This window comes from Bombus terrestris, chromosome 8 (assembly GCF_910591885.1).
Source record: "Bombus terrestris chromosome 8, iyBomTerr1.2, whole genome shotgun sequence".
NCBI lineage: Eukaryota > Metazoa > Arthropoda > Insecta > Hymenoptera > Apidae > Bombus > Bombus terrestris.
Window position 1 is genome coordinate 4,414,913 of NC_063276.1, and position 13,961 is coordinate 4,428,873.

General features: G+C 36.7%; 1 protein-coding gene across 8 annotated transcripts in view; it reads right to left on the reverse strand.

Annotated features, from left to right (window-relative positions):
- LOC100647973 (aryl hydrocarbon receptor nuclear translocator homolog) overlaps window positions 1–13,961 on the reverse strand; it is a 46,834-nt gene that overhangs the window by 12,995 nt on the left and 19,878 nt on the right. For all 8 annotated transcript variants that reach the window (XM_012311118.3, XM_012311122.3, XM_012311120.3 and 5 more), the window contains one exon: window positions 9,038–9,118. In XM_012311118.3, coding sequence (XP_012166508.2) covers window positions 9,038–9,118 — 81 coding nt within the window. The remainder of the gene's footprint in view (window positions 1–9,037; window positions 9,119–13,961) is intronic.

Genomic DNA, 13,961 nt, shown 5'->3' on the forward strand with positions numbered 1-13,961 from the left:
TATTCACGGATGGGACGTGCGTTTCCATTGATTGGCGACGTCATTGATAAGGGTACTAGTGATCAATGCAGCCAATAAATTCTGAAACGATGCTCCGATCGAGAAAAGGGGTATCGGGTGAAACCACAATTTCAGGCGTCCCCTGTTATTACCGCTACCAGAGGGTAACCGGCGCGAATAACGGCGCGCTTCTTTTCTCCGCATTCTATAGACCGGTAATTGTCGGCGAGCAATCGTAAATTTAATGGCATTTAATTCCTGATAATTTCAGTCGAATGTACCACACAACAACAAGGACGAGCAACAAACGACTTTCAACGTCGCGAGAGTGAAACGTATGAAATTTATCGGAAACATCCCCTGTTTTATCCATTTCTTGAAATTCTATGTTCATACTAAGCTCATTGCAAAATATGGATAGATACGTGTTTATAAGATTGTAAGTAATCATTATCAGTAAGAAAAATATGTAACACGGAAATTAGGGGGCATGTTTTATTATGAATTTTGGAGGATTAGGTTAACGTGGAATTTACGATTGGAAATTGAGAAAGAAGAAATGGGGGTACGTCTAAGAACTTTTCAGGATGAACTTTCCAATTAAAATAAAAAAGCAAGATGGTAAAAATTCGATAAAATTGATTTGTGAGAATTTCGATTCGAAGCGAAAATTACGATTATGCAACGAAAGATTCTTTAAGATGACTTCTCTCTTCAAATACGATTCTTCTCATTTTCTACTATTAATATAAAAGAAATAATAAGAATGAAATAGGAAAAATTCTATGAAATTGATTTATCAAAATTCCGCAATATGAATTTTCCCTTAAAATAAAATTGTTCTCATTCCTCGCTGCTGATATACAGCAAAATAATAATAATAATAAAAATTCCATAATGCACGTAGACTTATAAAAATTGCAAAGCTTCATATCAAATGTGAGAATTTCCGAGCACGACTTCCCTCTTATTAAGTAACCAAGGTCGTTTCTCGGTGGATGGAAGAGGCACACTGCGGAAGATTAAAGGCAATTTGAAATACATGAATGAACTCGTTTATTTTCTAGACCCGGGTGTATCCGGGATGTTTCTCTCCTTGGCTCAACTATCGCGACTCTCTCTCAGCTATGGGGTAGAGAACTTCCTTTTGTGTCTACTCGCGAGATAAGACCCTCCATCTCGTTCCAGGTCCATCAGGAACTATTACCCCGTGCTTATTCCACTTTCAGATTCCCAGCTTTCGTTCTCCCTCGTGCAAACCGACTCTAGATTCGATCAACTCTTACTCGATTCTCTTTTTTCATCGTATCCAACGTGATTGGGGATGATATTTACCTGACTGTTATAATTTAACTCTAGTTATATTTTTTCATTTAATTGTTGTAATCTTTATGTCTGACTTATAACCCGTTATATCTGTAAAAGGTTTTGTTGTAATTAATTTTTCGTTTCATATCTGAAATTTCGTCGAAACTAATTTCATTTAGTTCACCATGCTTCTTCTTACGCTTTTCTGCTATAGTTTGTTGAATTTTTTAAACTCTATGTATTTTCATTTCATTCTTCGAACGTCTTTGGATTTATGAAAACTTTAGCTATAACTGATTTTTTATTTTATATGTAAGGACTCTTCTCGATTTCAAGGGAAGTAGTTTTAATTTACGATGCTTCTTTTCTTTATTACAGTTTATTTAATAATTCTAGTAATTATTACATAGTTCTTTTAACCTCTTTATATTTACAGATCTTTTACAAATCTTTTTATTAAAACCTCTATGCGAATGATATATATTTATGAAGAGTTTAGCTATAATTAATTTCTCGTTTCATACGTAAAGTTCTAATGTTGTCTTGTTTTAATTTCAACGGAAATAGTTTGAAGAACTTGTGTTCCGTTCTACGTTTTACTACGGTTTACTAAATTTTTTGAATGGAGGAGCAGTTTGCATTTTTTGTCGATCGGACAAAAGGATTCTCGAGTGAAATATTGCTGAAGTTGACGCGAGGCTGATGTCTTCGTGTCGTGAACATTGACCTCTCGTTAAGTTCCGCGTCCAGGACGTCCACCCCGTCTGAAACACCGCGACCTCGCACCAGAAAAATTGTTCTCCAGTTTGTTCCATGTACAAAAGCTTGCTCTGACCAAGCCGGCGATAGCACTTCTATTGTAACGTAATTAGTTTCAGATACTCTGTGCTTTTGAACACACCAAATCCTCGATTTTAAGGTAGTTTAGTGTGAAATACAACTGGGAAGCTATAATTATTGGGTTTCTTCCTCAATAGCACTACGAATGTTTCAATTTCTTTTTCTTTAATTTTTAGAAAGGCTGAGAATACCGGAAATTTGGCAATGTTTCTATAAAATTAAGAGACGACAAATTTATTTTATGAACGTTCATACAGCGAACGTTAGTAATGCAACTAAATCACAGGAGATTAAAGGAATCTTTCGCCTGCTCTCATTTTCAGAAAGTTCAACAACTTTTCCAGAAAATTCTATTAAAGTATATTATAGAGTATGCTCTGTGAATTTCCCTAACGCAACATTTCCTCAAGAAAGAAAAACGCGTTTCAGAAGATTCCTGCAATTTGCATAACTTTGCCTAATTCTACGATTTTCCGTACCACGAACAGTAATAGAACATATCAATTGCGATACTATAGAAATCAAAAGCAATCTTCCTCTTCTCCCAATTTTCAAAAAGACCGACGATTTCTCCAAATCCTCCACTTTCGTCGACTTACTCCTACCAAATTCAAATCATTTAACCTTGGACTTTCTCACACCTGAATTCTCAAAAAAAAGAAAAAAAAATTGAAGCTTTCCTTCGTCATACACCAAAATCAGCCAAATCTCAGTTGCTTCTATATTCTACATATATTCCAACTTTTCAGGACTTTCTCTCATCCATTTCGTAGAAAGAGTTGTCGGCTGGAATCGGTAACGCTGCCCTCGACGACGTGGGGCTTCGAAGTCGAAGCAGCGCAAGGGCCGCTATTTAAAAGAGGCCAGGACGCTTAAAGCGCAAGTATAAAGCAGAGTCTGTACCGTGCAGGACGGTAGAAGAACACAAGAGGAGGAAGGGGGCAGAAGAGGAACGCGATCCAACGAGAGCAGGACGGAGGGAACCTCCTGGGTCAAGGGTCAGACGTTCCGAAGTTGCCCGCTCGCTCCGTGGGTCCAGCGAACGCTATACAGGGTGGGCAGATCAAACGTTTCTTACGTTTTACGGTGGGTCCCTTTGCGATTCAATTTTCCTATGTTTCGCGTGTTTTTCAATTTTCATGCGTCTTTTGTTTTTAGGATTTGAAAAGTAAATTCCTAGCCACGAAAAAATTAAGAGTAAAAAAAGAATATTTTGAATGTACTATTTTAACGTTTCAATGTGATGTTAATTTTGTCATCAACTTTTCAATGAATAAAAATAATGTATCCAATTTCAATATCGTTAGTACGTACGCGTTAACACGATTTTATATTTATTTTCTTACAAGTTAGAGAATTTTTCAAGTTCTCTCAAATGTTGAAAGATCGGTCATTTTTGTCATAGCTTTGCATTGATCGCGTTAATTTGAAGTACTTCAGTCACGATTTATTCGTGTCCTTCAAAAATGAAAGACGGAAGAAATACTAAAGACGAAGAATTGAAGTCGAGCTGCCTACTTTTCAACTCACTTGAATAATAATTATGTTCGGTGGTACTGGTGTGGTGTTAAAGGATCGAGGATTTCGTCATTTGTACCATTTTTCCTCTAAACTCGTCACACACAGTGTTACGAAGAGTGTACCGTTTCAAAACCTACAATATTCATTTCTACAGGTGTAGAAACAGGTGTGGATTACAGGATCAACGATTTTGTCGTTTGTAGCGCTTTTTCTCTAAACTTGTAATACAGTAATCATTAGCTGTACTACTTCAAAATCTGCAAAATATTCATTTGAAGCATCAGAGCAACCAAAGAGATATAGCAAAGAAGCTGCCACCCAGTATATCGATCTGTGCATTACGATGATACAAAGTCGGCACTGAAATGCACGTACCGCACACATAAAATCGTTCTAAGGGGGAAAAAACGAGTTCCTCGACACACGCGAACATACACCTGCAAACATATACATAGAGAAATTCACGTATAGATACGGTAGGAAAGGAGATCGCGTAGGAGATCGTTTCGAGTCATCATCGATACGCTCGGTATTACGAGGCAATCCTATAAATGACAATGTCCGTATGTGAATTATGGATTCGTCTAACGATCGAGTCCGCCGGCGTGTCGATAGAACTTACGTACACCCTCCTGTTCGAACAATGAAATGAATTATGAATCGATCGAAGAACGTTTAATGCGATCCTATTCGTTATCGAATATATTCCGGCCGTGGACGTATGCTAACGAGCTGTAGACACCGATTGATTTATGCCAAATCTTAATATTCCGAATGCTTAATGGCTCTGGATATTCGTTTCGCGGAAGTTCGATTTTTTCTTCCTTCTCTTTCTCTTATTCGTTGGAGATTTGACGATGGTGTTAGAGTGAGAATGATATTTTCATGCCCTTTTTTCCCTTAGCGTTAATTCTTTTATGATTAGGAATTTACGCTTCCGATTTTCGATCAACTTTCCTTTCCTATTATTGGAAACTGGATAATTCGAGTGGTAACAAAATGAAGATGGTACTTAAGAATTTTTCATCGTTGAGGATTAATTCTCTCAGGATTAGGATTTCGATGATGAAGACGACATTAGAGTGAAAATGTCCCGTTGTGTACATTTTACATATTTACTATCTCATGATAAATATAAAAATAAATTTATTGCTGAAACGTAGTTTTCATGTAACTTTAAGAACATCTGTATGATAAAATAATTAAGTAGATAAAGATATTTAATTCTGACGTATTTTCCTAAGAACAGCGAATGATATGATATAGTGTTTAGTAAAAAAATCGATTAATTGTGGAATATTTGTAATAACGTTTTCTTGGAATTCTGTATTTAAAAAAAAATCAGTATCATGTTTGGTCCTGCTGATAAAATGGTTACGGTTCAACGTTATCTGGCAAAATAGGGCACCATGATTGAACAGAAAACACAAATGTCAGTGTCTAATTAGTTCTTGTAATTATACCAATTCTTCCTTGCCATTTGAATAATTTTGAATTCTCTTTCAAGCACTGATAACACAACCAATTTTAAATAGTTTTAGGAAAGAAAAGATTGTGATTAAGAAGAAAAGGGTCGCCAGCAGTCGTGTTTGAGGTTCGTGCAAACATAAACCGGCTCATAAAATAATAGAACATCGGAATAGGCAATTTCACGTCGAATATGCGACCCGTTGAGAGCCCTTTAAATCATTTACGAACGAAGATGTTATAATCTCGGCCAGTGTCGAACGATAAATTTTCTCCTGTCTTGGGTTTACTGCTGTGCAACCGTAAGTCAACCAATGATCTTTCCAATGGTCCTTTTTTAACCTTGCACATGCATATATAATAATCTTTTCAAGTAATAATACTCTTTAAACATGATAGAATAATTTTTTTAATGGGATAATATCGTAGTAATTATTGGGTATAAAACGTCAATTGTTATTAATTTAATCCTGTACGGGACTCTATAAATGTACACAGAAGTTGATTCCACTATGCTAAGTGGTTATTCGCAATTTTATATTTGTTCAATTTTTCATTAATTTCATATCTTTATCTTGATGGACATAACTAAAGAAGCACAACCTAAATGGTTATTTATTTTGATTATTAAAAATCATAACGAGAGATGATTTATAAGCAATCTTTTTATTTTTGATCTTTTTATAAGCAAAGGAAAATCTGGTTACAGCAGGTTAACGACATTTTAAAACTCTTGTTCTTCATTTTTAGGTTCCCTCGACTCTTTATTCGTTTTGTCATTGACCGCCATTAACTGTACGAGCAGATCGTCTTATAATTCCATTATGCTTGGCAGGAACAGGCCTGACATTACGGGTAATGGAAGACCGTCAGGATCTAATGACTATAACCAGCTCGCAAAATCATTTCCATCGGCGAATCTTCATTTATATTTTCATAGTTCAAATATTTCTGTATTATCTTCGTGCGGTCGGAAAGATCGTATCGTGTCGACGACTTCCATCGAAAGTGCATCTAAAAGCGTTGCCTGCTTTCTATAAATGCCGCCATGATTCTTTCGAATTTCTCTGTTTTAAATGGAAATTTTGTAAAGAAACTCTTCATAAACAAATATCGATAATTCATAATACGAACATACCTATTTATATTATATTCACATTATCAATATATGCTATGTATAAATATTGATTCAATCTGGTGCTTCTTTCTATCCTTTCTCTTTTTTTGTTTCTTCTTTTCCTCCTTCTCTAACCATCTCTTCTCCCTTCATTTCCTTCATCGCTCCTCACTCTATTCCCTCCATTTCTTCCGTTTCACACGCTTTTAATTACCATTCAGTTATCGCTAGACAATGACAACAGTTTCTATAAATTTTTGTAAATGTAACCAAAGGAATGAAACTTCAACGGAAATTCATTTCATCCATTAGATATCACAGCAAATACAATATTTCTATTTTTGCGTATCGTATACACTCTGCGCATTTTCAGCATTTTGAGATTCCTGTAAATGCATAAACATCCGCATCCCCACTAATTGCAGTATTAAAAATTCTTATCCAACAGACAAACGAAGAGAAAAAAGAAAGAAAGAAGGAACGATTATATGTAAAAATTCTTTAATTCTCTTTAATTATACAGTCTTAAAAAATTCTCTTAAAAAAATTCCCGACGGAGAAACCAACTAGAAACCAACCTCATCGCGGATTTCGCGGTTTATCGCGGTGACCTTGCCGCCGAAAACCGAGGAGAAACTCAACGAAAGGAAGAAAATGGCGGTGGAGGCGGGTGGACGGGCCTGTTTCACCGGGTGGAGGAGGATAAGAGGGTTGTACGCCTTGCGGCGGGAGGCGGTAATTGCGTTATTACGTTAAAAGTGAGGTATCCAAGCGGCCGCGACATCGCCGCCGCCGCAACTTTTCCATGAAACGCGTACGTACAGTGGCCCATCCCTACAATCACTACACCCCCCTAGTTTGCCCCGGTGCCGGGGCGAATGTAAAATACAGCGGTTCCGACGCAAATTCGCGGTTACAGACGAAGGTCTGTCCACCGCGAGTATACCTTTGCATCGAGAATTTGCGATGGTGATGCTGCATCCAGTTCTTTCGAACGGAAGTTATGTCTTCTTTAGAACTTCAGCCAGTTGTAGGTGGTAGTTTTGATTTTTCTTCCTTTCTTTTTTTTTTTTTTTTTTTTTTGAAAGTAAAGTTTCGTTTTGTTCTCTGAGCGAAGAGTAGTTTCTCCCTTGGAAAAATTGCTGTTGAAGAACAAGTTTGTAGTTGGCGTGGGAGATTTGAATTGAAGAACGAGGGTATAGAGTTGAAGGATTTGAGATCTAAAGAGTTGCTGTGCCGAGAAGTTTGATATATCCATCTCAATCATGTCTGAAACAATTCATTTTCAACCTTCGCCCTGCATGCAAACATGCTCAAACCTAATTCAAACAACCCCATATATCAACCAGCTTATTATATATTATATGAAACGTATGTTACTTTTTAAAACCAACGATACTTCTATTGTCTATGTGCCTGAACATACCATCTTTTTCCCTAATACAATTTATACTCAACCTTGCATCTACAAACATGTTCAAACTTTAACCAACCTATATCGATCTCTCTTTTCCAAAATTCCATCAAAACCCATTCTTGAAAATTTACAATGCTTCTCTAGACGAGAAGTCTGACGTAATATCTATCATCCTATTTCTAACACAATTCATTTTTCACCTTTCTACGTGTATGTATGTATACGCAAACAGAGCCAAACTCATCAGAACCCATCTGTTATTCCTGAAACGCGACAGCACTCCTGTAGTCAAACAGTTCGGCATAATATCGATCGCTCGTCGTATATCATTTCGATGGATCCTGGCGTGTCAACGGTGGTATCGCGTCGCAAGATCGAGATCCTCGGTGTCTTCGCCGCGGACGGGACTTATGCGAACGCTGCGCGCGTATAAGTGGCCCGTGTTCCCACGCTGGAGCAGCCTGGAGGGCTTCCCATTCCGCTATCGACTCACATTGGCGGGTATCATGTAGGTATGTATGTATCTTCGTACTTGGCTGGCCATGTACAGGGTGTACCGGTGGAACATATTGGCCCAGGATTTCGTGAGACGAATTAACAATGCCCTCCTCCATCAGTATCAGGAAGGAGACTTGTCCTCCCTTTGTCTCTGCTTCTCTCTTTCTTAATACTTTCGTCAAGCCGAAATAAAGATATTACGAAACCAAGGAGACGAACTGCTTCGATAAGCTCAAGTTTTTTTTAAATTATATATACACTGGTTATATTGTGCTTCTCTCTTACTTAATATTTTTATCAAACGAAAATATAGATTCTTATAAAACTAAGGGAATTAATTGCTCTTAGATAGTTTCGGCTTTTTTGACGTTTCTGAGTCTTAGAACTAAGTGTACGAAGCTTCACACAGCAGAAGAAAGTAGCAAATAAGTACTTTTTTAAAATAAATCGATGTCAAAATGCATTGATAGAATTGTAATTAAAAGGCTTATTAAACGTTCTTTTATAAAAGACAACATTTTTTGCTGATGGAATCATATAGAAATTTCTAATAAGTTAACAAAAATTTTACTAAACACCAACCCTTGTTTTTAAATTAAACATTTTTTAATTCCTAAAGCTCGCCTAACATTATTTAAATCCCACTAATATAATACTTCTGTTCATTAGCAGATTTCTAGTTGAAAATTTCCAGAGAACAAGTGCTCTATGTTCAGTATGCAAATGGTTTACTCGCAAAAATCCCTTGGCTCAGGAAAGGACGCATTTTTCCAACGAAAAAAAAAGGGGAGACGTTTAACCCGTTCACCGACCCCTCTCATTTATCGTAAGGCGAACAGCATGCAAGTTACGTCGAGCCTGACACTCACCTCGCAAATCTTTCTTTGTCCTGTACATTCTCGTTCTCCAGCCTTCTATATTTACACCCGCTAGGATCATCCTCGTCGGATCTGCAAAGATACAGGCGTTTATGATCATTTAGAACGACGTTCTAGGTCCAATTATTATTGTTATTCCTGTATCTCATTACAATAGGAATTAATTAGTTAAAAAGACATTATGTATTTTTTAATATTTCAAATGAATTATGTCAAACATGAAAGTAGAGATTCTACTGATAGAAAATAAGTATAGGGAAAGTAATCATTGTACATTCTACATGTTGCAGTTGAATCTATGTACATATATTGATTTGTCGTTGCATAGTATCTCAATTATATTTCATATTCAATAAGAACATAATTATGTAATCTTTGGTTTTTCAGTCAATTAGATAGTATATTATATAGTAAAATAACAGACAATTATCAAAAATGGATTTTGATTTTCTTATTTCTTATTTTAGAAGCGGGATTGATAGAGTCCATTTTTTACAAATTTGTCAATTACGTTATCTACGTAATACGATTACTGTTCAATTTTCAAAAAACAGATGGTTTATTTCAACAAGGTTATTTTAACTATGCTATAAGTTTATCAATATGTGATTAATTTATAATTTACTGTATATGTCAATATCCCTGAAGACATTAGCAAGTACACCTGTGCATAAAAATACCCGATATCTAATATTTCAAACTACGAGACATGAAAAAATAAACGAGCGAAATAAAATAAAACAAGGTGAGGAAGAGGCACGTGGCAAAAGCCACGGTCGTCAACGTCGATCGGCATAAATAGAGGATTCCGTTGCGCAAAAAAGCCACGCGAAAACTCTTCCTCGACCTTCTCGTTCTCGTGGAACGTCGTTACTCGAGGTCCATCTGCCGTTTTAACCGATCGGATATTCTATGTACGTCGTGAATAAATGTCGCGTCGCCGATACGTCGTAGTGTAATCACTTCCGGATTACCAAACGCGACACGAGGCCTTACAAAATTGGCCGTCGCCTATCCAACTTCCCCAAATCTGGATCGTTCGTGTAACAGTAAGCGCGAATAGAGAAGACCCTCTCATGCAATATTCACGCGAGCATTCTGCTCTCTATATCACTATGGTGACGAAGTCGCGTTCACGTGGCCGAGTTTGAAGGATAAATATGGATTTCGATATGAATTTCATTGTAATTTTCAGACGGGTCTAAATATATTGCCTGGTCAAGGCCGTTTATTCTACGACATTTGGTTCTACTATACTATTCGGCTTTAGTTTTCTATAGGCTCGCAGTTATGCGGGGTGGAATTGCAGATTAAGCAAAGGTTCGAACTTATAAATTATGAGACATACCTCTATTCATGAGTCACGAAACATTTATCAGTTGTAAATGCAGTAATACAATTTTTAAACATTGCACAGACTTGGATTCTTGGACACGCGTGATGTTATATTCGTTTAATTAGATTCTAAATGGTTTCAGAAGTTTTAGGTAAGAAAAAGCGTGTATTAATTAAATATAATAAAACAAGATTTTTTCTAAAAAGAAAAAAAAAAAGAAAAACATGGTCAAGGAATATTCTATGTAAATTATTGAAATATTTTTGAGTATTCTTTTAATTAATTTTAAATCGTAAGTCACACTTTATAATTGATTAATCGATACAGTCGAGAATACCTTACAATTTCCTCTATATCTCAATAAAAACTTCATTTTTTCTTACTAGAGGTATAATCCCTTCTTTGATATATGCATCTGTTCTCGGCAATACGTTCTCTTTCTTGCCTAACCAACAATTTGTCTTCGTCTTCGTTCTTCAGAGAAGAATATATGCTACTAATGTTAATTTGTCAAATTACTACATGCCCGGTGTGAATGTACTGATTTGACCAAGGTACGAAAGATATAGGTACACTTGATTTATACTTTAGCGTTTCTAAGCCTGGTATCTTCCCCATTTTAACTTGTTCTTGATTAAGGTTCTCTTAGTGTAACCGATCAAGATTGAACATTAAGATGAAAATGTTTCAAGATGGAATATTAAAATAAAAATATTTCTCAACCACCCTGTCCAAGGAAAAAATCAAACGACGATACAAAAGAATAAGAGTCAATAACAAGAATGATCTAATTAAGGTAGACTTAGAAGAAGAAAAAGAGGAAACGTGAAATGGCAGGAAGAGTGAAGGATGCATCGTAAATCCGTCATTGGCATCTCGTTACTCCGGTGTCAGCCGCGTACCCTCGATCAAGCGGTTGTATTAAGCACAGGATAGAAAATTGTGCTGTCGTTGGCCACACTACTACATATACAAATCCAGTCGATCGTCAAGCTACTGTATCAAGCTAATGTACGCTAGGGATGGGATCAATTTCAGTATGTGTTCAGTATATATTCATAACTATATCGTATAACCTATTTGAAACTTTTCAAACATATTCAAATTCACCTGCAATATATCCGATTTCGCCACTAGTTCTTAATTAGTATTAATTATCCTTTAATTATATCGAGTCGCGTACATACCCATAAATACGCCTTATTACCTATTCGAAACTTTCCAGTCATATTTGAGCCCATTTACCTAATTTACATCATAACTACATTGCTTAATTTACTCTCAACCCTAACTCTCAATTTACAGCAGCGATCCTTTAACTATTTCGGCCAGTATACACTTTCATAACTGTACCACGATATCTATTCGAAACTTTCTAGTCATATTCGAGCCTATTTGCGATATACTTGATCCCATCTCTAATGTACGCCTCTGACCCTGAGCGAAAAACCGAGATCCCCTTCCTCCATCCCCTTCCCTTGCCCATACATACATTTTTCTCTTCCTCTGCCCTGGCAAACGCTACACTGTGCTACAGCATCAGCATCTGCCCCCTACCACTCTACCCATAGGTAACAGAGGTGGTGGCGGTGGGGGTTGTAGGGCCCGTACTGTATCCGGGTACAACGAGAAGGCCCCATATTCCTTCACCGTCCCTCTTCCCCTCCCTTTCCTTATACTCGCTCTGTATGTCTGCCAGCTTTGAACCTCTTTTTCTGGTCTCCTTTTTCTTTTTTTTGCCACGAGGAGTCGGATACACAGCGAGACGAGGAGAGACGATAGGACCCGGAGACTTATGGAGTACATAATGATGCGGCTCGCGGTATTACGTCGACTTAACAGATACGTATGCATGCTTGGTAGCCAGGGAACACGCGGTGTCCCCGGACATGGGCCCGAATCTTCTCGACCACCGTAAGAGGCCGCCGCTTTTGGGGACCCAGAGGGAGGGGATTTTGGGATTCATTGAGACGTTGATGCTCGGTGCGTGGCGGAGATCGGTTAGGAGATTTGCCGCGTTTGGGTGGTAGGAGTGAGGATAGTGGAGGGCTCTTGGGATTATTTAAGCTGCTTGTTTGACAAATCGGTTGACTCCACGAAACAGGGGAAACCAATGAAATTATATAAATAGACTGTGGACTTTGATGCACTTATGGGAAATTTTAAAGTATAGTCAACCACTTTGATCTGTGGGCACGGCTTATTTGTGTTAGATTTTAATTGGTCGTCTTTGTAGTCATAGGTTGTAGATGATTTAGGCCATACTTTGGATAAACAGGTGCTGCGAGGAAATCTTTTTTTATATTTTTTTCAACTGGAATTTGAGTAGAATTTCAGTACTGTAATTCAAATATAAAATTATTAGATATCACCTATGATGCAATAATATAATTCAGGAATTAATAATTCATATTAATTATTTTCTTTTTCCGTGTTCTTTAAATGAAATTTTCAATGATCGTTTTCCTTCATATTTATCGTATTTATTTTAATTATTTGAAACGATTTGGAGAACGCGTTAGAAATCGTAGGTAACGACATTTTGGATATCGATGGTAGAACACGGTGAAAGTGTCTAGTATAGTGATTCAGAGGGGGACCGCGCACGTGTAGATTTTGCAGTCAGATCACAAATCTCTGTATTTCTCGGATCTTGGAGCATTCGATAATTTGTAGCCACGAACGCCGTGGGAATGGAGTCTCGATTCTGATTTTTATCTTTCTTATCTGGTTAGTAAATCATCGGAAGCAAGCAACGCTAGATCTTTGTGTTACGAACCAGGAATTATTGCGTTCTCCAACCCTTGCACTGCTCCAGCTTATTAAATATGTTGTATTTGTTCATTTTTATTTATTTTTCATTCGTTTCTTGTTGACTTATTTTATTCTTTTCTATTCATTATTCTGATCCACTCTTATAAACATTTAAATTATCTGTTACATTTCATCAATCAATTGTTAAAAACTATTACATTTTATTTTATATTTCCCTTTGTTCTCATGAAAACTAGTTAATATTTGATTAAGTTAAATTTAGTTACCACATCGAATTCATAAAAATCTTACAAATTACGTAAAACGAATCTAACCGAACCTTCCGGCTATAAATTGAATATTTTTATTTTCTATTCATTCCAATAAAATCCAAGTAAAATTTATTCAAACAAAATTTAATCGAACCACTTATTAAATTTCTAAATTATATTCGTATAAAAATTCTACGAGAATTTCAAGGTCCCAATGATATAAAACAATCCCAACTAGATCTCATCCGTTACAAATTAAATTGTGTAAAAATTCTACAAAAGATCCAAGACTACAATTGCTATTATATAAAACAACCTGATCAACTCTCTCTCGATAAAAATAAAATACATCTTCCCAATCACCATATACGATTACCCAACCGTGCAAAAACGTTCGAACATAAAACGAAGAGCTTCTTAACGGTCTTGCAAACGCGCGAATCTCATCCCAGGAACGTGCGACAAAAACAACAAATAATAGCTTCGTTAATCCGGGAACAGCACGTTCCCTGATCGGCCATTATCCTGCGTATAAGGATCGTAATAATGTCTT